Source organism: Podospora pseudoanserina, chromosome 2 (assembly GCF_035222485.1).
Source record: "Podospora pseudoanserina strain CBS 124.78 chromosome 2, whole genome shotgun sequence".
NCBI classification, from domain to species: Eukaryota; Fungi; Ascomycota; class Sordariomycetes; order Sordariales; family Podosporaceae; genus Podospora; species Podospora pseudoanserina.
This window is the reverse complement of record NC_085921.1, coordinates 2,492,461-2,517,490: the sequence shown is the minus strand read 5'-3', so window position 1 is coordinate 2,517,490 and position 25,030 is coordinate 2,492,461. Positions and strand designations below refer to the sequence as shown.

Genomic DNA, 25,030 nt, shown 5'->3' with positions numbered 1-25,030 from the left:
CTATTGGAGTGGTTTTGTTGATTGTTTACATTGGGGACATCTCCCCTGAAAAGGCAATCATGATCATCACTACATAGGACTCTCTAAGAGAGAAAGAAAAGAACGAAAGCGTCAAATCGCGTCGCGTGTCGAGCAGCGCGTCCTGGTCCTGGCCAGAAGCAGTGACGTGTGCTGGGCTCAATTAATTGAAAACGCTAGCTGAGTGGACAGTCGAGTCGGGGATCGGGAGTCGGAACAGGGCCGTGGTGGGTAACCGTCAGTTCGCGCGCTTGGCCTTTTGCACCACAGTGGGTGAGTGGCTTCGATTTGGTTCCCCTCTGAACCTCCCCTTGCTCTGTCCTGCAGCAGTCAAGGCAGTTAAGGTACCGGCTACTGCACTCATTCCCACATTTCCCCACGATCCAGCAACCTCCATTCACATCAGTGGGCATCTATCTGTTCCTCCTCCTCCAGGTTGACTTTCTGCCTGTCGTCTGCTTCCTTGGCCAGGCGCGCCGACAGCCTGGGTTCCACGATACCTAGCCTGACGATCCGAACCGGCTCCGCACTACAGCACCGCACCGTCCGCCCGCCCACACGTACTTGCGACCTGCATCCTGCCCTGGTTGCTTCGCTGCGAACGCCCATCTTCCCACTCTTCCACCACCGACTGTGACTGCTGTTTGAGAGTTGAGACGAACACGGTCCCTGGCTTCTTTGGTTTTGGTTCTCTAGCATCCTCGACCAAGCTAGTCTACCCAGCTTACCTCTACCACGCTTCCCTCAGCTCTCTGTTTTTTGCGTCTCCATGAACTCGTCGCTGGCCTAGCATTGGACTACCAACTGCCGACCAGCGACCGCCACATTTGTCTTCATCAACGACATCCGCCCCGATCGACTGCTATACTCTAGGGCTTGTCCGTCTAGTCTAAGCACTCAACCGACTACCGACCGCCACAGCGCGACTAATCATGAACCCCCCTACCGCCTTCTACCAGGAACCCTCCAACCAGCCCGAGGGATCCCCAGCTCAATTCCCCATCGCCGACCCCAACACCATGGAGCAAGATCATGCTGCCGCTCACCCTTACTCAGACTCTGCTCTGACTCCCACCCCTACCTACAACCAAGCCCCAGTTGAGCTGCAGGATGACTCTATGGCCGGAATGGAGGACACAGTTCAGCCTACAAACGACTATGGCGCCTCAGATCTCAATGGCTTCCACGATCGACACCATGCTCAGTCATCCTCTGGCGAACAACATGGTCTCGGAATTGCCAACTCGCCCCATGTGAATGAGAACACCGATCCCGACTCGACCGCTCGGTACGGAAACCAGCCATTGCAGCAACCTTCCCTTTCTCGACCCCCATCCGGCCTCTCGGGACAAGCGCCAAATGCCAGCAGCAGCAATGGACAAGGGGTGGCCGGTGATGTGCAGAATAATGGCCGCAACCACGTGGTCATCAAGGTTGGCATGGTTGGCGATGCCCAGATTGGCAAGACAAGTCTCATGGTCAAATACGTCGAGGGGTCCTGGGACGAGGACTACATCCAGACTCTGGGTGTCAACTTTATGGAAAAGACAATCAGCATCCGAAACACTGAGATTACCTTCAGCATCTGGGATTTGGGTGGTCAGCGCGAATTTGTCAACATGCTGCCACTGGTGTGCAATGATGCCGTGGCCATCCTGTTCATGTTTGATTTGACTCGCAAGAGCACGTTGAACAGCATCAAGGAGTGGTATCGCCAGGGACGCGGCTTTAACAAGACGGCCATCCCTGTTCTCGTGGGCACAAAGTACGACCACTTTGTGAACTTGTCACGCGAGGAGCAGGAGGAGATATCGACTCAGGTATGACCTGCTTCTGGTAGATTACATATTGTTGCTCCCGACTGACCAACGTGTGCTAGGCCCGTCGTTTTGCAAAGGCCATGCGTGCTGCATTGATCTTTAGCAGCACAAGTCACAGTATCAACGTTCAGAAGGTATACCCGTCCCTTGTGCTCTTTGGCCTTTTTGAGTTGTATCATGTCTGACCCTCTTCGTTTGCAGATCTTCAAGATTGTGCTCTCCAAAGCTTTTGATCTGAAGTGCACCATTCCTGAAATCAGCAATGTCGGGGAGCCATTGCTGCTCTACCAGTCCGTCTAAACACATGAACAGGCGTGTATTGTACACTATCTGCTCCTTGAGTGCTCTCCAGGCGATCATCAGCAGAAACAAAGCTGAAAACGCCAAATGACCAACGCCACGATGCAAGACCAGCCATCATTGAAGAAGAAGAAACAATACCCTTTTTTATATCGACTCGAATCGGCATTTTCACATTTCACATCACACACATTTATCACATAGGTCTGGCTTTTTCGACCAGACCTTTTCAGCGGCGTCATTGTCAGCAATCCGAGCCTTGGTCAAAGGCCTTTGTTTTTTTTAGAAAGAAATGCATTTCTGGGGGTAGGCTTTTATTTTTCGGTTTGATTCCCTGTGGTTTTGGTCAGAGAAGAGCCGAGAGTGTGGAACACGTGTTGGAAAAGGGGAGCAAATTGATGGGGTTTGCATTTGTGCCAATGAGGGCCAGTCAGGGGAGGAAGTATGGATCGGGAGATGCATTTTTTGAGGTTACAATGTTCGGTAGACTTCGGGTAAGGTAAAGAATGGACTGGGGGCTGGGGGAGCGCAAATCATCGGGAAAGGAGCAATTGGGGCTTTTTTACTTACTATTTATACTATTACTATTACTTATTGTATTGTATTGTCATTTGTTTGGTCCTTCGTGGTGGTATAGCACTCTTCAGCCTTGGCAAAGAGATACTCTGGCTTCCATCCGATATTGTATCAGACAGAGCAAAACATAAAACATGGTCATAATCCAATCACAAAAGTGTTCATCGGTTATTCAAGGTTCCAACAGACAAAGTGCCAAACAACAACATATCGAGACAGCTTGCCTTCACCGAGTGCCGATGAGCCATCACATATCACTCCATCTAGCTCAGCCCAAGGGGGATACAGCTCACAAAACCGGAGCTACAGGTGAGACGGATTGGACTCGAGGGCCTGCCTGTCCAACTTGTCTGCACGTCTGTGACAGGTTACCTGATTCGGTCCCCTCATTGGTACTTGTCCAGCTCAGATGCTATCCCCTGTGTGTATTGTTACCAAGTTACACCACTCGAGTCCTTGTCTTACTTATTCTCCGTTATCATTGTTCTTCTCAGGTGAGTGATCGGATAAGGCCGACTCAGGTACCCTTTGCGAGAAGAATTTGTCGGAATCAATCTCGAGGCTGATGTTTGTACACTCAGGGGGGACTTTGTAGACTCTCACCGGGGCTCCCGAGGGGGATGTTGCTATCACGCTATCACAGTGGTTGAGAGGGGGGTTGGTTGCGTAGGGGGGAGCACGCCAAGGGTATACTGCGACAGGATACTACGTAATAACACTTTACATCTCTCCCAATGCGGAGGATTCGAGTAGATGTGCTGGGGGAAAGGGGGGGGGTTGATGGTGGCGAAGTGTTGGGTTAAGGTCAACTTGCAAATATGCTTGCCGGTGTTGGACTGTTGAGGGGAGACACGCCTGCATGATGATACAAGATCGAAGAGGCCATCGACCTTTTTCAAGATCGATTATGGGTGACAAGTTGATCAAGAGTTACAAACCCAGTATAAACACCTCAAACCACGCGAGGACTTGTCGATTTTTCTTTTTCGGTTTTTTTTTATACTGCCTGTTCATGAACCACCCCCACTGTCTCTTTCATCTTTACCGTCATCACCCCATTCAACAAGGCCAGCCACCATGACCAAGATGTTGTCACTCGTCTTACTGCTGTTCGCTTCTTTGTCTCGGGCACAGGATAACACTCCTCTTCCTTTGCCCTCGCCGACTTCGACGACGTCTGTTACGGTGCCGTGGTCGAGCATCCCCGTGCCTCCGGCGGCGACAGGAACGGTGTGGTCTTCTACTTCGGCACCTACATCTGCTCCTGCGGCCTCCGGCGGCAGCGGTGCCGCCACTGGTCAGGGGGCAGTTTGTGGGAAGGGGTTTACGTATTGTGGGTATATCTTGAGGGATCATCAAGGTAGGTCTCTTTCCTTCTCTCAAAACCTAGATCAGCCCAGTCAGGGAAAACAAAGACGCATGATTTCCCCTTCGACTTCTTTAAACATTCTCACTCCTTCATCCACCCCGCCCACTTTCCACCCTCTGTCCCCTGCCCCCTCACTAACAGCCCATCTCCCAGGCTTCGCCGAAGCAGACATAGTAAAATCCTACTGCTCCGCCTCCAAAGAAAACTGCCTCGACGGCAAGACCAAAACCGACCCCATCCAAGCCCTCTACGTCTGCGTCCCCCCCGACAACTCCACCACCACCTTGTCCCTCACCTCCAACATCTCCCCCAACTCTAACCCCTACGCCAACTCCGACGACGGCTCCTCCTCCCATTCCTCCTTTTTCAGATCACTCTTTTCCGGTTTTGGTAGCAACAACAACAAGCTCCACCCCCGCGGCTTCAACAACAAAAAGAGACAAGCCCCCGTCGCCGGCGCAGGCGGCGGCAGCTCCTGCAGCCTGACCGACACCCCGGGCAACAAGATCGAGCTGCTCTGCAGTTGCGGAGGGACTTGTCTGAATCCCGACAAGGATCATATCGGGAGGTGTGATGCTCCGTGTAACTGATTGACCTGCAAAAAAAAGAAGGACTGGATAGCAGAAAAAAAGTGAGAGACAGGTTGGACTAACTAGAGACGTTCGTTAACTTACTTTTCGGTGGAGGGGGAGTTACTTCCTTTGTCAATGGGTTGGGATTTGTATCGCAAGGAAAGTGTAGGGTAAAAGTTTTGTAATATGAATTCACGACGTTCATTTTTCCCTCTTGACTAACTCCCTGTTCAAAACGCAATGATCTGCTATAAACTATACGCTGTATCCTCACATTATCCTGTATAAAATCCATCCCTCCCCCTTCCATTCTCCGTCTAATCCCCATCTGATAAATTCTCTTGTCCTATACCCATCATCCCGTTCTACAAAACTACAGGCGTGATATCTCACATTCCCCCCAACTCCCATCGCCATGCCCGCTAATCATACATGACAGATAAAAGCTAAATTAAAAAACCAAAAGTAAACTGGATATACCCCCCCCCCCACACACACACACTCACTGTTCCATTTCCCCCTCCTCAATCAACCTCCCCAAAATCAAACTCTGAATCACCAACTCATCATCCAACGTCCTGATCCTCTTCAAGGGCGGCTCACCACCATCCCCCGTCACCACCTCCGGCGCCGCCATCGACCCCCTCTTCCTCTTCTTCTTCTGCCCCGTCGAACAAGGAGCAGAAAACAGCGCCTGCTCGACCGACTTCCCATCAACATAAACCCAGTCAAACACCTGCCCCGCCTCCTCCGCAGCCTTCACCGCCACCCTGGCCTCGTCAGCAGTATACACCCTCGTCAACGAAACCCCCAGCACCTGCGCCAGAAACACATACGGCATCTTTTTCGACTGGACCGACTTTTTCACCACGGCCAGCATCCTGCTCCCCTGCAGCAGCTTCGGGCGCTGGGCAACCACATCCGCCAACCTAGCCGTCGCGGCATCATAAGGAGCCAAACTCCTCGACCTGATGGCATTATCCAAAAAAGCCGACTGTCCAGCGCACAAGAGAAAAGGCGACCAGTCCACCAGCTCCCCCCTGTCTAGACACATCGTCACCCAACGCGGAGCAATACACGGCAGCCCCAACGCCAAAGCCTGCATGTACTTTACCTTGCGAGAGTGCCCATCAGCAATCAACGCCGTAAATCCGGTGGCATACCCAACAGGAGTGAGTTGGATCTCAGCCGACGTCTGGCCCTTCCCAGGACTAGCGACCGGGGTCGACGTGAGTGATCTCCCGGGTGAAACCTCAAAGAGCTCATCGAATCCATTTGGAAGCACCCTGCCCCCAGCTTGCGCAATACGCTTCTGAAGGGTGGTTGAATCGTCCATGCGCTTCTTGTACTGATCATTGGTTTCACCTGGCTTTTTCGATTGAAAAGAAATGGCAAAAGCCATATTGCTGAACAATCCCGAAGTAGGCTGGCCGAAGGGCGATTTGATGCTCGCGCAGGCAGCTCGAAAAGTCGACCGAGATGCCGAAGCAATATTGAGACGGGAGACGCCCAAGCTATCCTCAAAAGCCGGCGTTGTCGGCAGGGGCAGAGCGAGCTCGTCTGTTGAACCTGAGCCCCTCCTGCTCTGCAACCTTACAGATTGCCTCAGACTCTCTCTTGAGCCTTTCGGCTTTGCAACTCTCTCACGGACTTGTCTCCGGTTCAGTCTCGTAGAAACCGCTGAGAAGTTCCCAGCCATTGAAGCCTCGAGAGGCGAGCGCTCAGACACAGATGCTCTAGTAGAGTCTGTGTAGATACTGGGGGTTGAGGCGATGGAGGTGAGGTCTGAGCTTGAAGGGTGACGAGGCTCAGGAATTGCCCTTCTGGATCTTGTATTGGGCGCCGGGGGGGTCGAGTGAGGCAAGACCGGCTCCAGTTCTGGGGCAGCCGGCTGATGGGTTGGCTCCTCTACCACACCGGCTTCCATTCTGACTCGTGTAGGACTCGTTTCCGGAATGATGGATGTAGCTGGAGCTAGACCTGGGGGCTCAACAGGATGGCCTGAACGAGCTGACCGCCTTGAACGCACTGCTGGAAGTTCGGGCTCTGCTACTGGCGTCAAGTCTACCACTGGCTCTGCCATATCCCCGTTGTCAGACTGGGTTGAATCGTCGTCAACAATAGCGGGCTGTTTCGGTCCAGATGGCAAGTTCTTAGCTTGGGAGTCCTTGATGGTCTCTTCATCCGGTGAAGAATCTTGAGCCTCGGTGCCGTGGCACTGGACAAGATATGCCTCCGCCTTTGTCGTTTGTTTCTCACTGCTCGTCAATGGCACTTCGACTTCTGCCATCTTCGTCTTCGCTGAACGCGGTACACTGATGGCGGTTAGTGACTTGAGCGCAGCATTCTTTTTGCTCTGTGCCCTTCGACGTCGAAGTAGCTCCTCGTCATCATCATCGTCCTTTTCGAATACAGGAGGGTCTGACCGCACTTCCGAGGAGCCACGTCTTTCTTGGGACTTGTGAATAGGCTCATAAGCGGCCATTGGCTCCGGGGCTGCTCTTCGCCTTGGGAGCAACTCAGATTGCGGCGCTTCAGTAGCAGCTTTGTTTCCATTCGAGGCGCTAGGAATGGGACTGCTGGGTCGATTTTCCAGGTTGGATGACTTTCTCCCTGGAAGAATCTGTGGGCTTGATGGCGGGTTCGGGACAGAAGACGACCGAAGACCCCGATCCTTAAGTGGGGATGACAGAGCTGGGCCGGTAAGTGATCCTGGGTGAGGGAACTCTGCCGGCGATGGTCGTGAGGAAGTTGGGCTGGCCACCTTGACGGCCGATGAAAACTGGGTCGACTGAAACATTTGGGACGGGGGAAGTAGCTGAGAGAGTCCTTGTCGAAACGGGTTATGTGGAGCAGCCGGTGTCTCTGGCGGGCGAGGCGACGATAAGATGGGCTGGTGAGATGCATGTTTGGGAAGACGACTTGTACCATAGTCAACGAAGCCCGAGTCGTTTGGCAGATTGGAACCATGATAGGGCGTTTCCTGGGGAATTTTATCAAGATCAAACTGCACCGTCCCTGCATTCTCTTCCTCCACAATCGCTTGTTCTCGAGTCCGAGTGTCCATGCTGGGAGATGGCGAACGACAGTACTGGTCATAGCTTCGACCATTGTTGGACTGTGTCGACTTTTGCGAGTCCATCTTGTCTCGGCGCGCAACGTTGATCTGGTTTGGGGCAGGGATGTCTGTTAACTGAGTGTCTGGGCCATCGCTGCCAGGAGCCTGGCGGGTTTGTGACCCCTGCGATGGTGCCCTTTCCACGCCGGAACGATGTTGACGACGAGATTGTGAGTTGTTGTTGCCTGCACGCGTCGTCCCCCGCGTCTGTGAAGCTGGTCAGTGCAATCCAGGAACGGACAAACAGGGGCGTTGAACGTTTGCTTTGCGGGGAAATTCAACGGCCTTGGAACCGTGCGAAAAATACTCACGTTGAAGGATGGTGGCTTTTTGAAGCGGCCAACGTCTAAGTGCATGTGTATCCGTCAGTCCTCAGGATTCGTCACAGAAATTACAAAAAAAAAAAAAAAAAAGAAAAAAGAGCAAAGCACTGACGCACCTTTCTGAACACCAGGCTTGCTTGGAGGCGGCGTGGTGCTGAGGTCTGGTGGTGGAGGTGAGCTGCTTGCCTACACAGTGTCTCGATGTTAGCCAATCCTGAGATGCTGGAAGCCTAGAGAAGGTGAGGGGTCCCCTATTCAGCGCCACCAAGAACTTACAATGCCAACACCGTAGCCTTGCACCAAGCGGTTAAAAACCTCCAGAGTGTCCTGAGACTCATTTTCCCCTTCCAGCGCCTTTTTCTCGGCCCCTCGCAGTGTCTTGGATGGCATGTCGTTGGCCACACCTAAACCCAGCCAATACCCGGCGGCGAACTGGCGGATAGTAAGAGAAAGGCTTGCTGGAAATCCGCAGGTTCTGGATCCTAGTGAATTGATTAAAAAGAACCAGAAATTAATTCGCCCACGATTTCTCTCAATGGAAAAAGAAATCGTAAGCTGCTCGTCGCCGGGACGTTGCCATGGCTTTGATTAGAAAACAACGGTTGCATCCCTTTGCCCAAGCTGTACCGTTCTAAGAAGCGCAAGCGCGTCGAGGACGCGGGATCACGTGAGTACAATCAGAGATGCTTTGTCAAGTGGTTCGTGCATCATTGCCTCCAAGAATTCCAGATCCCAAAATCCGGGGCGTCCCACTTTCCAATGCAGGGGAAATTGAGATTTGCAGCCAGTTGGCAGCGCCTGGAAACCGAGTTTGTGGCCTTGTTCGAGAAGGCTTGTGATTTCTATTTTGTATACGATGCAACGGTTTCCAAGCCATTGCTGGTGAGGTTTTCATCCCAGCTTATATCAAGCAATTGCTGGGTATAGAATCCCCGTTTAATATCCGGGCTATAGGTGATACCCCGGGCGCCTCATTCATGCGTTTCTGCTTCTCGAATCATTCGAATGTTTTGTTTATCTCGTTAAGGTCATTGGGATCTCATGCTCCTTTCCCCGTGATGTGTGTAGTGCTGGGTAGGGTGTGAGGTTGTCTGGTTGCCGCGGAATGTCTTGCATTCGATTCCCCGAATTCCCACTCACACCACCTCGTCCATCTTGGCCAACAAGTCCCTCGTCTTCGCCATCGGTCCATCCAGTCATCGTCCAGATCCTCGCGTGTGGTTGTGGCACTGGAAGAGACTGCGGAGCAACACGGCATGCAGGTAATCGAAATGAATTTTGAGAATCCTTAAAGTAATCGAAGCCCCTCTCCGACCTCCTGGAATCTCCCTGCGACTTGCTGCGACTTGCAACACCTCCACTGGCCAACGGTCAACCTTACCTTTTTATTCCCTGTCGGCCCCACGAGCCAGACCACAGTCTCCAGTGCTTAGGTGAGCGATCAAGTCCGACGGGGGAGAGGATTCGATCGCAGCCGCCAGGCTACCCCAACAGTTTGTGCCACCACGGCTGCTATCCGTCCGGCGGGTATATCTCGTCCATATCTTGTCCGAGTTCAACACAGAGAGACCGCAACACCACACATACCCACCCCCGTGTTCCAACCGAACGTTCGAATACATTATTCTTGAGAGCTTCAGAACAAACGATCTGGAGCGGGGCCCTGTCAGTTACAGCTGCTAGGACCGGGCTGTGCAGTCGCACCGACGAATCCATACAACCCCCGGACGAGACCCCCCAGCATTGGTTGGCGGTCAGGGTCTTCTCACCAATAAGAAAAAAGGGTCGCATGAATCGGGCGAGATGAGGTTTCCACCCACTGTCGTCCCCTTCTGAACGCGCTGCTCTCTTCTTTTTTTTCCATGACCTCCATCCCCATCCTCCGAACTTGCTTCGTTTCGGCTTGCGCCTACACTCTTTTATACCAACGCGACAGCCGCCTGCTGAACGCTCACAAGGCCGTCGTCGTCGCCAGAAGAACGACTCGCTACACCGCTCCCCGCCACCGCCTTCTTCGACGCCGCAGAGCTGCTTGGTCGGCCTTTGATCCTGAATTCTCCTCCTTGCGCAAGCCGTCACAACACTCGTTTATCGCCCCCGACCCCCTTATCATTGAAAACAAACAACCACCACCACCACCACCACCACCAGCACAGAAGACCGAACCACCCCGCCCAAGAACACCCATCACGCCAAAGAACCAACAGTACCCTTATTACATGGATCAGATGATTTCACCTAGAAGAAGCCTGGACGATACAATGGCAGGACAAGGAACACCAAACAATTTACGGCGGCACGTTGCCAATCGAGGAATTGGAAGCCGAGGAAGCAGTCAAGACGACACACGACCTCGAACAATCCCCGATGATCTTCTCAGCTCGCCCAGTTCCCCCTTTGGTGGGTTCAGCGGGGGTCGCTCCTCACGATCCACCTCCTCAGCCTCCAGAACCACCAACAGATTATCCCTGACTCTACCCATCGCACCACCAAGTGCCTTCCCCTCCCGACCCGTCCCAGCATCCACCACCGCAGCGACCTTTCCCCCAACACCATTAGACACCCCCTCCTCCATCATGTCCCCAGTGGAGGGAATCGACTTCATCACCGCGATAGCAGCGCAGGAGAGGCGAGTAATGGAGCTGAGGGAAGAGCTGGACCGTGCCGAGGCCGAGCTGGCGAGGTTAAAAGAGGAGTTTACCCTACACGAGGGATACAAGAAGAGGCCAGCTAACAGGCGAAACCACGAAGCGTTGCGATCGTTAAACTCGCCGGCGGATTGTCACGACGAGGTTGCCATCCGGAGGAGCATTGAGCTGGACAGGAGGAAGACGTTGCTGGGGCAGCAGCACCAACAACAGCAACCTACACCGGAAAAGAGCCGGCGACGGGTATTCACTGGTGGTCACGCGAGGAAACTCTCGCTGCTATCACCGACAAAACCGGGCGAGGGCTTCTCCATACATGAAGACGGGCCGAACCATCTGAAACTAGACTACGATCCACATGGTGTTCATAACTATGCTCCTGTTACTCCGAGCTACCTCGCCAAACGCGCCTCCTGGGCACCGAGGACTACACCCCAGCCTACAAGCGTTAAGCAGATTGCCCAGGACCTCAAATCAGGTATCTGGACCTTCATGGAAGACATCCGCCAAGCGACGGTGGGCGACGAACCCATCACCGGACAGGGCGTCTACCTCCGCGACAACACGGGCAACATGCGCCAGACGAAAGTGGAGAGGATGCTCCTTTTTGACAGCAGCGACCAGCAAGACACCATCCGGCCCGCACCCAATCCTCGACCAAAGGTTTCGTCGGCGTTTGATGATTTGGCGACAATGGACCCTATCCCTACTACTGCCCAGGAAGAGGAGTTTAAACCACCACCACTCCCCCTCAGGAGATCAAAGACGGAAGCGGCAAAACCAACAAAGAGGTTCTCGTGGACGCCGCTGACGGCCGACTCGGTGGATGATAATGACTGGTCGAATTGGAATAGCAGCCCGCCGACGGGTGGTGGTGTGTCGAGTCCGCGGTGGAGCGGGACGACGGTGAATGGGGATATTATGCCTAGTGATCCGACCTCGCCGAAGAGGGGAGGGGAGGAGGAAGAGGAAGAGGAAGAGGAAGAGACGCCATTGTATGAGTCCCATTTTTTTCGTTTTTTTGTTTGATGTGATACCCGGGTTTTCTATTCATTCAACAACGGTTTTTTCTTTTTCTTTTCCTTTGTTTGAAGAGATACCCAGCCCAGCCAGCGGGCAAAATATACATCTTAATGTCTTTTTCTTTTTTCTTTTTTCGTTTAAAAGAAGAGGTTCTGATGATATCTTGTGTGCAGGAAAAACAAAAGCTCGAAATCGAGACTGAACAGCGGCGGCAACAACAAGAGGAACGGCTCATCCCCCAACGGCACCGGGAAATTGGAGGAGTTGCTCCCGCCTGTACTCAACAAGCTCACCCCGTCCAATATTAAGAAGATGGGGAGTGAGTTTATGAAGGAATGGGAACGGAGTTTGAGTCCGCCCGAGCAGCAGCGGCAGCAGGGGGGAAAGGAGAAGGGGATTTAGAGGGTTCATCCCTCTTCTATTGGCTGTCTTCTCGTTTCCGGGGGGGGGGCAGGATGAGTTGACTTGTGGAGTTATTTGAGAAAGAAGAGGAGGGATCAGAAGAGTTGGAAGAGGGGGATACCCCAGTGTCTGTTTTGGAGTTGAATGGTTTGTTGGAAATCGTGTTGGAAAAGAGAACGTGTTGGAATACTTTCAAACAGAGAGATGTGGAGAAAAAAAGGTGGCGAGAGGGCTGGGATATTATACGTTTTCGCTTCTTTGGCGGCGCATTGATCGAGGAGATATATTTGGTTCATGGTTTGATTCTAGTTCGGATGGTCATTAGCTGGCTGGCTGGTTTGGCTTCTCAAAGTTTGTTGGAAATATTTGGTTGGCAAAGGCTTATATGGATGGTTGGTATGGGGTTCTATCTGGACGGCTATGGCTAGGCAGGCAGGCGGGTTGTTATCTGGTTTGAGAAGGAGAGAGAGGGTGAGAAAGAGTCACTTGCTCCTGTTGATGTTTTTGTTGCTTGTTTATAACGATAACGACCCATCCCAACTGGATATGATGTATGGTATATAATGACGGTTGAAATACAAAAAAGTCTCAAACTATTCTGCTTCATCAATAATCTTCACATGTTATGCCGAGGTGCCATGTGACTTTCTCATGACAACATGATCCGAATTACCGAAGCATCAAGTGTTTGCAGAACCAATCAATACACTATCTACCCCATTGAACCCCCAAGAATGTGTATGTCAGAAAGAGGGACAGAGGAACAGAGACTGACAGAACAGAGAAATCTATGAAAGCCAGGGTAATAATCCACCACCCATCCCCTTTCCCCCACCCTTCAACAATCATCACATGTCAAACGCAATTGTAGTACCTACAAACAGCAACAACCTGTCACGATGACCGCGCTTTGCAAAAAGAACCCTGAATGAGTTCGCTTAGAATATGCCAACAACCGTGACGCCCCTTGCTGTCAACAATACATCATTTTTTTACTCGTCAATCACGGAAGCAAACTTGTCAAGCATGGCTTGTTGTATCGCCTCGTACTATTTCATTGTCAGTTCATGATTCTCTCTTCCAGGGGATGATAGTAAAGGGACTAACCTTCTTGCAAATCTTCTCCTGTCCCTCATCTGGAATCTCAAACTTGAGTCTGCGCAGCTCGCCCTGGAGGTCCTGGGTGGCATCGCGCACCTTGGCCCAGCTCTGGCCAGAGGCGATCGCCTTTTGTGCCTCATCGTGGAATCCCATCATGAGCTTCATCATCCACTCCGTCTTCCAGATGGGGCAGAACTGGTCATACTTGGAGTAACCGTTCTGCTGGAGGAAATCCTCCTTGATGAGGGTAGCCATATCCAAGGTGATCTTGTCAGGGTCAGACAGCGCAGACTTGCCGACCAGCTGGACGACCTGGTCGAGCTCTTCACTGTCGGAAAGAAGCTGCTTGATACGGTCGCGCAGGCGAGGGAAGTCGGGATACTCCTTCTCGTACCACTTGTCGAGCGTCATGGTGTACTTGCTGTAACTGAGCGAGGTGTTGATCGAAGGGAAATGCTTGCGCTGCGCAAGCTTCTTGTCCAAACCCCAGAAGACCTGCACGATACCGAGCGTGGCAGATGTAACAGGATCGGAGAAATCACCACCGGGTGGTGACACGGCACCTACAATGCTGACACTGCCATCGCGGTCGGGGCTGCCCAGCGCCTGGACCTTTCCGGCACGTTCGTAGAACGAGGCTAACTTGGCAGAGAGGTAGGCGGGGAAACCTTGATCAGCGGGCATTTCACCGAGACGGCCGGAAATTTCTCTCAGAGCCTCAGCCCAGCGGGAAGACGAGTCAGCCATCATGGCAACGTCCATGCCCTGATCTCTGAAGTACTCGGCCACTGTGATGCCGGTGTAGATGGATGCTTCACGTGCAGCGACGGGCATGTTGGACGTGTTGGCAATAAGAGTTGTGCGCTTCATGATAGGCTCCATGCGGCCATCGACCTCAATCTTGAGCGATGGGAAATCCTTCAAGACTTCGGCCATCTCGTTACCACGCTCACCACAGCCGACGTACACGATGACATCGCTGTTGGAGAACTTGGAGACGGACTGGGAAATGACAGTCTTGCCACAGCCGAAAGCACCGGGAATGGCAACGGTACCACCCTGGACCGAAGGAAAGAGAGCGTCGAGCACACGCTGACCGACCAGGAAGGGCTGATTGGCAGAGTGCTTCTCCGTGGTTGGGCGCGGCACACGTACTGGCCAGGTCTGCATCATGGGGTACTCAGTCTTCTTGCCGTCGAACTCGACCTCGAGGATCTTCTCCTCGACTGTGTAGCTGCCCTTCTCGGCGATCCTCGTGATGGTACCGCGAGCCCTAGGAGGCAAGAGAATCTTGTGGACGGTAATGAACGAGTTTTCGTAAACAGTACCCCATACGTCACCACCGGCGATGTGGTCGCCGACCTTCTTGGTTGGGGTAAACTCCCACTTCTTCTCGCGGTCGAGGGCAGGAGCGGCGATGCCTCTGGGGATATAAATGCTCTGGGAGACCTGCGAGATCTTTTCAAGTGGGCGCTGGATACCATCGTAGATATTGTTCAAGAGACCGGGGCCGAGTTCGACGGAGAGGGGCTTGCCGGTTCGGAGCACGGGGTCGCCAACCATGACACCGGCTGTGAGACACTCGAGGTTAGCTTCGGCAAGCTTGCGCCGGGCAGGGTGGAGAGCCGCATCGTACCTGTTTCCTCGTACACCTGGATGGTCGCTTGGTCGCCATTGATACGAATGACTTCACCAACGAGCTGATCGTGACCAACTTTGACCTGTTTCCATAGCTTAGCCAGAGCGTCTTTTATGCCATCGGACCGAACCAGAACCATACCAACTCATACATAGCAACACCAATCATGTCCTCGGCGACAACGACGGGGCTGGGGGCTGCATGTTAGCCATCGAGGATCTTTCGGTATGTGTTATCGGGGGATGTATCGGCTCGAACTAACCCAGACACCGAGTAGATTTTGCCTGTACGTCCATCAGTTAGCAACTAGAGATACACCACCAATGTGGTGGTTGGGATGAGGGGTTGGCGCATACCGCTGTGCACTCCATCCTGGCCATCTGCTTTGGACTGCAAGGCACCATCATGTCAGTGTCCATAGCCCATTGTAACAAAAAGGGGGGTGCATCGGATTCGTGGTGGTAGTTGTGAAGGTGCGCCGGCGTGGTGGTTAGGCAGATGTCCAAAGACGCACGCCATGGACAGCTTGCTTGCATTGTCTCGAGAGAGTTGGAGGCGGGGGGAGGCTAGCTTACGGGGGCCATGCTGGGCTTCGGGGGAGGAGCAACAATTGCTGTAGGCGCGGGGAGGGGAGATGGCGGAGGGGATTCAGCAGTAATGACGAGCGTAGGTATATTCGAAATAGAGGCCGACGATGGCGGGACGGATGCGGGCGTGTTGATGCGTGGTGTTTCTGGCGAGCTAGGAAGTGGGAGGTTCGCAGCTTGGTCGAGAATCAGCAGCGCCGCTGCAGTTGCAGTTGGAGCTCCCGGTCGGAGGAGCTCCTCTTGGCGGGACCCGGGGCCTGAGGGAGCGTTGTTGCCAGCCGGCGGTGGAGGCGATGACGCTTGCTGCTGTGTGCTAGCAGCTCTAACCAACAAGTCAACCAGCGACGGCCGCGCCTTCAACCGCGGGCGCAGTCCCAGTCCCAGTCCCGCCTGCATCCAAGACACTCAGAGACCTTCCGCTCGCAGTCGATGATGTCCAGTGTCGCGGGATGTAGGTAAAGTAGTTTCAAGAATGACAGACAACTTCCAGCGCCTTTACAATGTAGTTAGTGTAAGAGGAAAGTGACCCAGACACTATCTTAATTTCCACGCTGTCATTAATAACAATAACTGAACCGCGTAATTACCAGCTGGGCAGGCTCACCGAGGCGGAAGGAACCAACACTTCCATGTTTGATCTGAAACTACGATCCCTCTTGCCAGCTGAGCGGCCCAGCAACTCTGTTCTGTCAAATATTCCGTAGATACTCCGTCTGTATTTCAAGAGATTGGAGAGACGTCAACTTCAACAACTGCCTATAGCATCTCCCACTGTTTTGTTTACATGTGAATACTCGACATCTCCAAAACAAGGTCGATGCGCTGCATTTACTTCGCTACCAAATCAATACCGAGGCACCACGCGCTTCTGCCCGTCTATAACTCTCTCCCATTCTTCCAAAATCCCAATTCCCTTAATCAGCAAACTCCATAAACCCAATGCGAATCCCAAGCCTAGATACCCCCTCCCACAATCTCCCTCACCAGACTCCTTAAATCTTACAATTATGTACATGTATGCCACGATATCAAAGCAAAAGGGATTTTTGCGGTAGCAAGCATCATTTCCCATTGCTTGCCTGCTCCCCATCCTTTTTCGTCTACATCTCCAACGTTGACTTTATTGTCATATCCGTGCACCGCCTTCTCACAAGTAAGCCCAATCAATAAGCTCCAGAAAAGGGAAAGGAGGGGAAGAACAAAATCAAGTACCCAAGTCATGATGAAACGGGCATAAAGTGAGAGTTGAAATCGCTTGTCAAATGCTTGGTGAATAAGCCTCAAAAGTGAGAGGGCAAACCTGCTCAGAAGCCTGCCTGGCCGCTTTCGCCTGCCCCGAAATAAGCCCTATCCGCGCGCCCTGAGTATATGGACTCCAGTTTTTCCTCCTTGGACAAAGAATAGCCGTGCGCCTGCCATAAGTGTGGCCAAACCCAGACCCATGGTGATTTTTTTTTTTTTGGAGAAAAAGAAAGATGCCTGAAAAAAGGGCAAGGGTGAAAAGACATTAAAGGCATTAGTTGAGGAAGCCCTTGCAAGCCGCTGTTCCGCATAGGCAGGGAATGCGATCCGTAGCTCCTATCTCACGCTCGAATTTGTAGTCGTATGTTAGCTCCTCGTCTGGAGCACAAGGTTAGCCAATGATCACATCATGGAAAACTAGTCGCTTATTAGATGTAAACTTACTCTGAGCAATGTCCCGGAGGGCATAAATGACAATCCTTTTGCTGCCCTCCACCTTGATGATCTTGGCCGTGCAGTTGGGCATGCAGCTGTGGTTGATGAACCGCGCGATGCCGCCTTTCTTGGTCGCGTCGATGACCGTGTTGTCATCAATTCGGAAGAGATAACTGCTACCTATGCCGCTCTTGAGATATCTCGCCTCCCGGAGCTCTGCAATCACCTGCCGGACTTCCTCGCCCACATATTCGATGATCATGTCGTCCTTGGGAATGTTCTCCATAGTGTACAGTCCCCAGTTGTGGATGGCCGACCGAGCAAACTTGACGGGCTTCTTCCGTTTTTTGAGCTGGTTGAACCTGAAGGCGTCCGAATCCTGGCCGAGACCCCTTATCTGGTCATGCAGACCAGCCACAAAACGACGGTTGTTCGCCCGATTGGCACGCGAGGTGCCTCTAGCAACCTGGCTCTCCGCCGCCAACTTTGCGGCTTCTGCGGCAGCCAGGACCGAGTCCTTGCCCGACTTCCCGTTTTGCGCCTGCCTCTCCTCCCGGGCTTTCTGGACCTTGATGTGGTGAGGCAGGTACTTGGACTTCTCAGAGTTGAGAATCTTTTTGACACCTTCGGTCCTGGCACAGCCGGTTGTATTGGGGACATAGTAGCCGCCAATGCTGCAAGGAGTATCCTTCGAACCATCGGGCGAGTTTAGCTCACGAACACGGTCCCGCATCCACGCCCAGACCTGAGGTTGCTCCAGATGTCCACTCCCCTGTCTCTGTTTCAATCTTTCTAGATTCGGCAGATCAGCGTGGGAAAGTGCAGGCAGAACCGAAGCCCGAAGCGAAGTTTCGTTAAGAATGAAGTTCGAAGGAAGCTCAAATGCGCGAACCTTCTCAGACGGATACATCTTCTCATCAAGGTCCAGTTTCCGAGGTTTCTCTCCTTTCTCGACATCTGGCTCCTCGTCAAGAGCAGCTTCCTTGATGCCCGGTTCAGGCTCAGCATCGGGTGTTGGCTCGACCTCATCCGCAGCCAGAGAGGCCTCCTTCTCAAAGATCTCTTCCTGCTGACGCTTGAGGGCTTCACGTTCCTCGAAAATCTGTTTCTTGGACTTCTTTTTGGTTTTCGTGGCCTTCTTTTTGGATTTGGCCCCCTGAGGAACAGGTGTCGGCATCCGCGAACTATCAGTGTCCCTCTCCTCCAAGGGTTCGGCATCGGGGAGCACAATATCCTCCGGCGAAAGCTCTCTCGAGGGGTAACCTGGGTCGACGCGGTTGATGGTGACTCCGAAAAGCTCCTCGTCCGTTTTCTTCTGCCGCTTGATAGCCGTCTCCATCTGCAAGTCCAGCTTTCTTTTTCGGGGAAGAGCCGGCCCGTCAGTCAACGCAAAGCTGGCTTCCGTCATCGAATCTTCCTCAGCCGGGCCCCATGACGCATAGTCTTCCTTGGTAGCCTCGTCATCCGTGGACGAGCGGCTACGAGGTCGAGATTCAGGTTCATCGGTATTCCGAACATTCAAATACCTGTGATCAACCTCGTCATCCGAGTCATCATCGCTATCGCTCTGCAGGCGGTCATGAAGAGATCGAAACGTCGAGCGTTGGGTGGGAGGTCGGTGGCGCGCAAAGGGGTCGTTGAAGGCATGCTTGCGGGCGTTGAGAGCAGCATTTTTCGCTTTGCGAATTCGGGGAAGCGCAGACACGTCCAGTCGACCAGTTCGCCTCTCGATTGGATCCGCTCTGGAATTCGGTGTGCCAACCGGTGATTTGGTGTCGGAGTCGTCAAAAGTGATCGAGAGCTTGGAGGAATGCGGGTCTTCAATGTTGTGCTTCCGTCGGCTGGCCACCTGGTTGGCAGGATCAAGAAAGTTCAACAAGGCTGGCGCCGCAATCTTGGTTCGAATGTGCCTGATGAGCTGCTCCTTCATCTGTTGGATTACCACATTGGTAGCTTCGATTACAGGATCGAAGTTCTTGGCTCTTTGATCCTTCTCTTCCTTTAGCAGTGACTCCTCTTCACGCTTTCGTCGGTCTTGTTCCTCCCGTTTCTGTCGATCCTCATCACGTCGGCCTCGGTCGTGGTCACGGTGTGATCGATGGTCGTCTACTCGCCTGCGCTCAGGACTTCGACTGTGTCTTCGAGGCTCTCGAGATGTCCTTGAGCCCCTGCCCTCCGACCCGTAGGTGTTGAGTTCCATGACCATAAGGTAATTGAAGAAAGGTGTCCGATTGCATGCCCTGTAGCAACGTTCAACATCGTGGCGACCCCGGTCGCTGTTGTGAAAAATCACGTAATAGCCACTCTTATCGGCGCGAATAGTCTCGATGGCGTACACTTTAAGGCGCTTCCTCATGTGCATGACCGTTGATGGCTGGACTGGAACGTACTCGTGGGCGACGAAGATGTAGGGCGCTTCCCGGATCGTGTCCTTGACGCTCTCAGTCTCGATCACGTACACGGGCCTGGTTGATGGCGGTCCTGGCACTGGCACTGGTCCCGCTCCCGCTCCCCGACCGGCAATAGGAGGCGGAGGTGGTGGTGCTCTGTGGGCAGCTGGACCTCGCGGCGCAGTAGGAGGAGGTCCTGGGACACTAACCCGTGGGCCTGTAGGAATAGGTCTCGCCGTCGATGGGACACTGTTGTGCCTTTCTGAGTCTTTTCGGATGGCCTGAACGAGCATTTCGGAGCTCTTCTTTCCGTCAGGGTCGAAGTCGACTCGAACAAGGCGCCCTGCAATCTGCTTGTTATTCATGGCACGGACCGCATTTCTTGCTGCGTCGGCGGCACTAATGACTTGAGGCCGCGACCTATTCGGCTTCGTATCTTTGTACCTAAAGGTTGCAAAACCAAGGTAACTACCATTGTCGGGATGTAGCTTGTTGCTGCTCTCAGCAATGTCTCCAAAAGCAGCAAAACAGGTGGTGACCGTCGAGAAAGGGGTGATAGGATTGAACCCCGTAACCACAATTTGTGTCGGAGGGCCGGGCCCGCAAGACGTTTTGGGGTCGTATTTGTACTGCTTGAGACTGTAGGGGGTCTGGCGCAGGCGTGCCTTCGCATGGTGGAAGTCGACGTTGATGTAACCGAGGCGGCCACCCTTTGCAAGGCGGGGATCTTGGGGGGGAGCGTCATCTTGACCGTCCTGTGCGCGGTATTAGCCAGTCAATATCACACAGCAAGACGACGCCCCCCCCCCCCCCCCCCTCCCTCTCTCCAGTATATATGAGCATCGGGCGTACATACCAATCCAAACTCCTTATATTTCGGTTTTGTTTTCATTCTTTCACCGCTCGGCAGCTTCTTATCCATGAGAGGATCATATGTGCACACGACGGTTTGAATCGGGCGTGAGGGGTCTCGGGCATAGGTGCGTTCGGGAACGCTAGGCAGAACACTCGACGTGCCATTCTGGAGCGGTTCGTTCTGTATTGGGACATGACCGTGATACCCGTTGGTGTTTCGCACGGTCGTCGACGGCTGCTGGGCAGCTGATGAGAGATGGGATGAGGGGGAGTCGTTGGAAGCTGGAGGGGTGAGCTGGCTGCTCGAAAATCTCGTGCCGGCCATGGCGCTCGGGTGGATGTGCCTGTCCTGCTGAGGTGGACAGGATTCCGCGGGGCCTAGCGAGGTGAGGTGGCCGTTGGTGGTATCATCTGGCAAAGGCGACGAATCGAGGGTGCTTCCCTTGGGACCTTCGCGATCTTCCCGATCCCTTGTCTGGTCCCTGGCAACGACCCGGGGGGCAGCAGGAAAGAACTGAGCGTAACTCGCGCCAGGAGCTCGAGTCATTGCGAGAGAGAATACCTGTTATCGCTCCCTCCGTCCTCCAACCATCATATCTCGAAGCGACGGCGCGGAGGGATACCATTCATGAATGAAGGTGGACTTGGAGGAGGTGCGATGTGGCCGGAAATGACGCGCACGGGGGCCCTCAACGCGACAGAAGTTTTGCCGACAAAGGGAGGGAGGATCTCAGAGACCGCGCCGCAAAAAAAAGGATGGGCGGTGTTGGATGCTTGGCGAAGACTGGTAAATGAACTCTGGCGGCGGCAGAGATGGATGTCGACAATCCGCTGCTGTTGGCGACCGAGAAGACGCTGTGATGATTGAGCTCAACGGCACGATTCTTTGTCAAAGGCAGAGGTGCAGTTCAGACATTGGAATGTTCAGGAGGATGAAGTCGCGAGCCATTGTCTCGCTAAACCTAAAACGGTTGGCATTCAGCGCCAATGCCCGTGCCTGGATGGCCCAAGCGTAAGTAGCTGGTGGAAGGGGTGGCCGTGGTGGCGCAGCTGTCCTGCCCTGATTCTAGCTGTGGCGGCCTGGCGAGGAGCACGTGACAGTCTTTTAGCTCTGGAAGATTGGTGAAAAGGGGTTGATGGGGCATCCATTGAGAATCCACAAAAGGGGTCATCAGGGTCATTGACCAGGCTGCCTCCAGGTCACGACTTTCCGTTACGCGGAGATGTGGCTGCCACGCAACGAGCCGGGTAGTTGTACACAGTTAAGTTGACTTGGAAAAGGAATCACAGAGTTAGACCAAGAGAAATCACAATGACATCATCTTATGTTTATTTTTATTCGTACAGCAATGCTTTTGTTTGGAAAGAGCCTTCCTGCAAATGTCTTGTTGGACCCTATCAATTACAAAGTAAGAGACACAAATTGGATAACGCCAAATTCCGCAGTGCTGATTCCCTACCCTTTCCCACATCCGTAATCTCAAACATAAACCCGAAAACAAACACCCCTACAACCATAAACCCAGCAAGCCCAGTTGATGCTAGAAACCGTGCAACCAGCTTCCAACGCCATATCCGAACACAGCCAACCCTTACTCCAATGAATATGCCTGTATCGAGTTGCTGTCTAAAAGTCTGTGGACATTTGGAATTCTTCCTCATCATCAACTTGGGGCACTGCTGTACTCGCAGCGCTGTCATCGTCCTCCACATCAAATATCGAGAGAAAGTCGGGTCTCTTCCAGTCTTGCGAAGACTGGGCAAAACGAGCCGGCGTTATCGTCGCATCGGAACCAGAAGAAGCTGTGCTCAGACAGCGGCTCAAGGGGCGAGGTTTTGGGGCTACCTCTGGCATTCGGGTGACCGACTCTTTTCTCCCATGAATTGCTGAAGAGGCAGAACGGCCCTTGCTGTAGCCGAGTGTATCGCGCGAGGCTATTATTGAAGATGCCGTATCCCGCGTGAATGTACCAGGTTGGAGAATGTTGTCGGCTGGCTTTCTCTTGGGCAACAGCAAGCCTCGTGGCTGCGACTTAGGAGCCAATATCGCGGTCTTCCCAGGCGCACCGCGGATGGAGTTGATTGGTGCAGCAAGAGCCGAGGCTGCTCTACGGGAGGCAATTGTGGATGGCGGTCTTGAGCCCAACCCAGTGACTTTCTTGACAACCGGGATAGCTTCCACCTTGATGGTCTCCTGCCGTTTCTGAAATACATCACGGCTCTCTGGGGCATCCCCCACGCTCCAGTCAAACCCCTCCATGTCCAAGCGAATCTGCTCATCACCACGCGCAAACTTTCGCTGTTGCCGCTCTTCCATTTCCCTTTCCAAGGCCGATTTTCCCTGGCCATCCACACGATTGAAGTAGTACCGATAGTAGTCGTTGAAGAGGTTCTCAGGCTTCAACCCCTGGAATGTTAATACGCCATCGGGTAGCACATCGGATTCGTAAGGCAAGTCCCTGGGCTTTGGTGGACAGTACTCGACCTCGTCATCGGCCTTAATGGGAGGCTGAACATCGGCACGGACTTCGACTTTGGCTGGCCCAGTTTGGGGCGCAGCCTGCTTTGGTCGTTGAGCAGTTGTCGGCCTCTGTCCCGGTGTCTTGAGAGCAGTTCCCTTCCCGCCCTGGGTATTCTGAGTTGCCCGAGCCTTGCCATTGGTGGTTTTGTTCCCGAGAGGGGCTCGACCAGTTTGGGGTGCTGCACGTTTGTCAGCGAAGAACTATGCACAAATGGCAAAAGCAAGAAAATAAGCTCACCCGCTGGCGTCACCAAGGCCTGCTTGCCCGACTTTACCAATCCATTGTTTCCCTTGGTCTGCAATAGCCCTCCTTTGCCTCCTCCGAGTCCGTGGTTGGCATTCTCGTCGTTGAGTGGGATTTTCAGGGGGGTTTTCGGATAGCGGGCGCCAGGGGTTTTGGCTCCCAGCTGTTTATTAGAGGCGCCGGCCTGGTGCACGTACACATTCTCCTGGTCGTGGTGGGCTGCCAGCATTGTCACAGCGGGTTGAATCTGGGAATAGCCTCCCAGCTGGCGATTGTCGAGTGTCGAGTGTGCGTCGTGGTTGCTGTTGCTGTTGTCCGAAGTCTGGAGGTCGTTTAGCATGTCCCGTTTCACAAAGAGGGTGGAATGATTTCCATTTGCAGTGGTTGGTCGCGGCGTCTGGCCGTGTTGGTCGCGTCTCACTCTGTCCCCCAGCATCCGTAAAAAGAACAAGTGGTTGGCAGAGCAACGGCGCAGCAGCCGAATGCTCTTGGTGCAGCTCGACAACAGTGCCCCACCTTTTAGGCTGGGGGTGGTGATCAGACAAGTGACTGCCACCCGTCGGCAGCAAATGGAAACGCGGCCGCTGGCCAGGAGGAGGGAGTGGAGGGGGGTGGAGGGTGAGCCAGGTGAGGGGCACTTCCTTGTCTTCATTTCCTACCTAATCCACCAACATTTGCCAGCTCTCATCCACCCACTTACCTCTCCTTTTATTGCCCAACACATCCGACTTTCAACTTGAACATCTGCAAACCCGCGACTTCTTTCTCGAACACCAACAACTCGTCCTCCTCTCTACAACCAAACCGACCTTTTCCACACACCCAACACCACCATGGATCGCATCAAGGAGGTGAGTTGAGTGTCTTGGAACATTCGAGAGATGGACCCTTGTTTGGCGCCCCACCATCAGGTTCCCCCCTACTACAACCCACCACCATCACGAGAGACCGCCATTTGGTGTTTCGGTGTTGCTGGTGCCGGTGCCAGTGTCGTTGCTGTGGTTTGCCCACGGATGTTGTTGCAACGGCTCTGTTTTGCTCCAGCGAGCTAACATGCGCCATGTGAACTCATAGAAAATGACCCAGCTCCGTTTGGAGTCTGAGGAATCTGCTGCCAAGGTCGAAGAGCTCCAGGCCAAGGTCAAGGCGCTCGAGCAGGAGAACCTCCAGAAGGAGCAGGAGATCATCTCCCTTACGCACAAGAACAGCGTTCTAGAGTCCGAGGTAGAGAAATACGAAACTCAGGTCAAGGACCTCAAGAGCGCTGCCAGCGAAGGCGCGCAGCATGGAACCCAGAACGAAACGCTGACTCGGAGACTCCAACTTCTCGAGGAAGAGGCTGAGCAAGCAGATAAGACTTTGCGCGAGGCCAACGAGAAGTATGCCGCCTCTAGTCTACCCCTATTCGGCGTCATAACCAATGCTAACCTCATCTACCTCACCATAGGTTGCGACAGACCGACGTCAAGGCCGGACACTTCGAGCGGAAAGTCCAGGCTCTCGAGCAGGAGCGCGATCAGTGGGAGTCTAAGTACGAGGAGATGGCCAAGAAGTACGCCACCGTCCAGAAGGAGCTGGAGGACTTCCAAAACGAGATTGGCAACATCTAAGCGGCGCTCATCCAGCTTGCTGTTGTTGGGTACGGGACAGGTCTCGTCGGCGGCATCTTTTCTTCACAAACATGCTCGGGCTGTGGTTCTCGGGTGTGAGGTTTTCAACGCCGTATGTCGATTGATGGAGACAGAAGGAGGATGTTTGGACTGGTTTTCCCACTGCCTACAGTATTTAGTTTTTGCGGCTTTTTACAACACAAACACACACAATTACCCCAAGCACATGGTGGTCAT

General features: G+C 53.4%; 8 protein-coding genes across 8 annotated transcripts; 4 read left to right on the top strand and 4 right to left on the bottom strand.

The window, feature by feature from the left end:
• Positions 1-359: 359 nt before the first annotated feature.
• On the top strand, positions 360-2,138 carry TEM1 (Ras GTPase tem1; the record flags this gene model as incomplete). Its single annotated transcript, XM_062944322.1, has 3 exons — positions 360-1,838; positions 1,898-1,972; positions 2,040-2,138. The coding sequence occupies exons 1-3, from the start codon at positions 951-953 to the stop codon at positions 2,136-2,138; spliced, it is 1,062 nt and encodes a 353-aa protein (XP_062803137.1). The 5' UTR covers positions 360-950.
• A 1,653-nt stretch (positions 2,139-3,791) lies between these two features.
• On the top strand, positions 3,792-4,914 carry QC764_206180 (uncharacterized protein; the record flags this gene model as incomplete). The annotated part of the gene is made up of 2 exons (XM_062944321.1): positions 3,792-4,074; positions 4,237-4,914. The coding sequence occupies 2 exons, from the start codon at positions 3,792-3,794 to the stop codon at positions 4,671-4,673; spliced, it is 720 nt and encodes a 239-aa protein (XP_062803136.1). The 3' UTR covers positions 4,674-4,914.
• On the bottom strand, positions 4,725-8,750 carry RAD9 (radiation sensitive protein rad9). Its single transcript, XM_062944320.1, has 4 exons — positions 8,373-8,750; positions 8,213-8,282; positions 8,085-8,119; positions 4,725-7,980 (listed from the first exon to the last, which is right to left on the bottom strand). The coding sequence occupies exons 1-4, from the start codon at positions 8,484-8,486 to the stop codon at positions 5,158-5,160; spliced, it is 3,042 nt and encodes a 1,013-aa protein (XP_062803135.1). The 5' UTR covers positions 8,487-8,750; the 3' UTR covers positions 4,725-5,157.
• Positions 8,751-8,972: 222 nt separating this feature from the next.
• On the top strand, positions 8,973-12,771 carry QC764_206160 (uncharacterized protein). The gene is made up of 2 exons (XM_062944319.1): positions 8,973-11,739; positions 11,941-12,771. Exons 1-2 carry the CDS (start codon positions 9,959-9,961, stop codon positions 12,167-12,169), a joined length of 2,010 nt encoding a protein of 669 aa, XP_062803134.1. The 5' UTR covers positions 8,973-9,958; the 3' UTR covers positions 12,170-12,771.
• Positions 12,772-13,018: 247 nt separating this feature from the next.
• On the bottom strand, positions 13,019-16,116 carry VMA1 (H(+)-transporting V1 sector ATPase subunit A). Its single transcript, XM_062944318.1, has 8 exons — positions 16,101-16,116; positions 15,485-16,034; positions 15,266-15,299; positions 15,172-15,193; positions 15,051-15,099; positions 14,907-14,991; positions 13,277-14,841; positions 13,019-13,218 (listed from the first exon to the last, which is right to left on the bottom strand). Exons 2-8 carry the CDS (start codon positions 15,890-15,892, stop codon positions 13,162-13,164), a joined length of 2,220 nt encoding a protein of 739 aa, XP_062803133.1. The 5' UTR covers positions 15,893-16,034; positions 16,101-16,116; the 3' UTR covers positions 13,019-13,161.
• A 400-nt stretch (positions 16,117-16,516) lies between these two features.
• Positions 16,517-21,527, bottom strand: SET1 (histone methyltransferase set1). The gene is made up of 3 exons (XM_062944317.1): positions 20,420-21,527; positions 17,183-20,318; positions 16,517-17,116 (listed from the first exon to the last, which is right to left on the bottom strand). Exons 1-3 carry the CDS (start codon positions 20,963-20,965, stop codon positions 17,013-17,015), a joined length of 3,786 nt encoding a protein of 1,261 aa, XP_062803132.1. The 5' UTR covers positions 20,966-21,527; the 3' UTR covers positions 16,517-17,012.
• Positions 21,528-21,736: 209 nt separating this feature from the next.
• QC764_206120 (uncharacterized protein) lies at positions 21,737-23,678 on the bottom strand. Its single transcript, XM_062944316.1, has 2 exons — positions 23,178-23,678; positions 21,737-23,118 (listed from the first exon to the last, which is right to left on the bottom strand). Exons 1-2 carry the CDS (start codon positions 23,617-23,619, stop codon positions 22,046-22,048), a joined length of 1,515 nt encoding a protein of 504 aa, XP_062803131.1. The 5' UTR covers positions 23,620-23,678; the 3' UTR covers positions 21,737-22,045.
• TPM2 (tropomyosin-2) lies at positions 23,318-25,015 on the top strand. The gene is made up of 3 exons (XM_062944315.1): positions 23,318-24,034; positions 24,258-24,562; positions 24,631-25,015. The coding sequence occupies exons 1-3, from the start codon at positions 24,017-24,019 to the stop codon at positions 24,791-24,793; spliced, it is 486 nt and encodes a 161-aa protein (XP_062803130.1). The 5' UTR covers positions 23,318-24,016; the 3' UTR covers positions 24,794-25,015.
• Positions 25,016-25,030: the final 15 nt, after the last annotated feature.

What these genes read in the sequence shown, in the direction of transcription:
- TPM2 (XM_062944315.1), top strand. An exon ending in TTGCGCGAGGCCAACGAGAA is followed by an intron (nt 24,563 to 24,630) that starts GTATGCCGCCTC and finishes ACCTCACCATAG; the next exon opens with GTTGCGACAGACCGACGTCA.
- RAD9 (XM_062944320.1), bottom strand. Translation starts at nt 8,486, where the DNA reads ATGCCATCCAAGACACTGCGAGGGGCCGAGAAAAAGGCGCTGGAAGGG. An exon ending in AAGGCTACGGTGTTGGCATT is followed by an intron (nt 8,283 to 8,372) that starts GTAAGTTCTTGG and finishes GACACTGTGTAG; the next exon opens with GCAAGCAGCTCACCTCCACC. An exon ending in AAAAGCCACCATCCTTCAAC is followed by an intron (nt 7,981 to 8,084) that starts GTGAGTATTTTT and finishes CCAGCTTCACAG; the next exon opens with ACGCGGGGGACGACGCGTGC.
- QC764_206120 (XM_062944316.1), bottom strand. Translation starts at nt 23,619, where the DNA reads ATGCTGGGGGACAGAGTGAGACGCGACCAACACGGCCAGACGCCGCGA. An exon ending in GGCCTTGGTGACGCCAGCGG is followed by an intron (nt 23,119 to 23,177) that starts GTGAGCTTATTT and finishes ACAAACGTGCAG; the next exon opens with CACCCCAAACTGGTCGAGCC.
- QC764_206160 (XM_062944319.1), top strand. Translation starts at nt 9,959, where the DNA reads ATGACCTCCATCCCCATCCTCCGAACTTGCTTCGTTTCGGCTTGCGCC. An exon ending in GAAGAGGAAGAGACGCCATT is followed by an intron (nt 11,740 to 11,940) that starts GTATGAGTCCCA and finishes TCTTGTGTGCAG; the next exon opens with GAAAAACAAAAGCTCGAAAT.
- VMA1 (XM_062944318.1), bottom strand. Translation starts at nt 15,892, where the DNA reads ATGCAGGCGGGACTGGGACTGGGACTGCGCCCGCGGTTGAAGGCGCGG. An exon ending in CCAGGATGGAGTGCACAGCG is followed by an intron (nt 15,194 to 15,265) that starts GTATGCGCCAAC and finishes ATGGACGTACAG; the next exon opens with GCAAAATCTACTCGGTGTCT. An exon ending in CCAGGTGTACGAGGAAACAG is followed by an intron (nt 14,842 to 14,906) that starts GTACGATGCGGC and finishes AGTGTCTCACAG; the next exon opens with CCGGTGTCATGGTTGGCGAC.
- SET1 (XM_062944317.1), bottom strand. Translation starts at nt 20,965, where the DNA reads ATGACTCGAGCTCCTGGCGCGAGTTACGCTCAGTTCTTTCCTGCTGCC. An exon ending in AATATAAGGAGTTTGGATTG is followed by an intron (nt 20,319 to 20,419) that starts GTATGTACGCCC and finishes TACCGCGCACAG; the next exon opens with GACGGTCAAGATGACGCTCC. An exon ending in CCTCCGGGACATTGCTCAGA is followed by an intron (nt 17,117 to 17,182) that starts GTAAGTTTACAT and finishes CTTGTGCTCCAG; the next exon opens with ACGAGGAGCTAACATACGAC.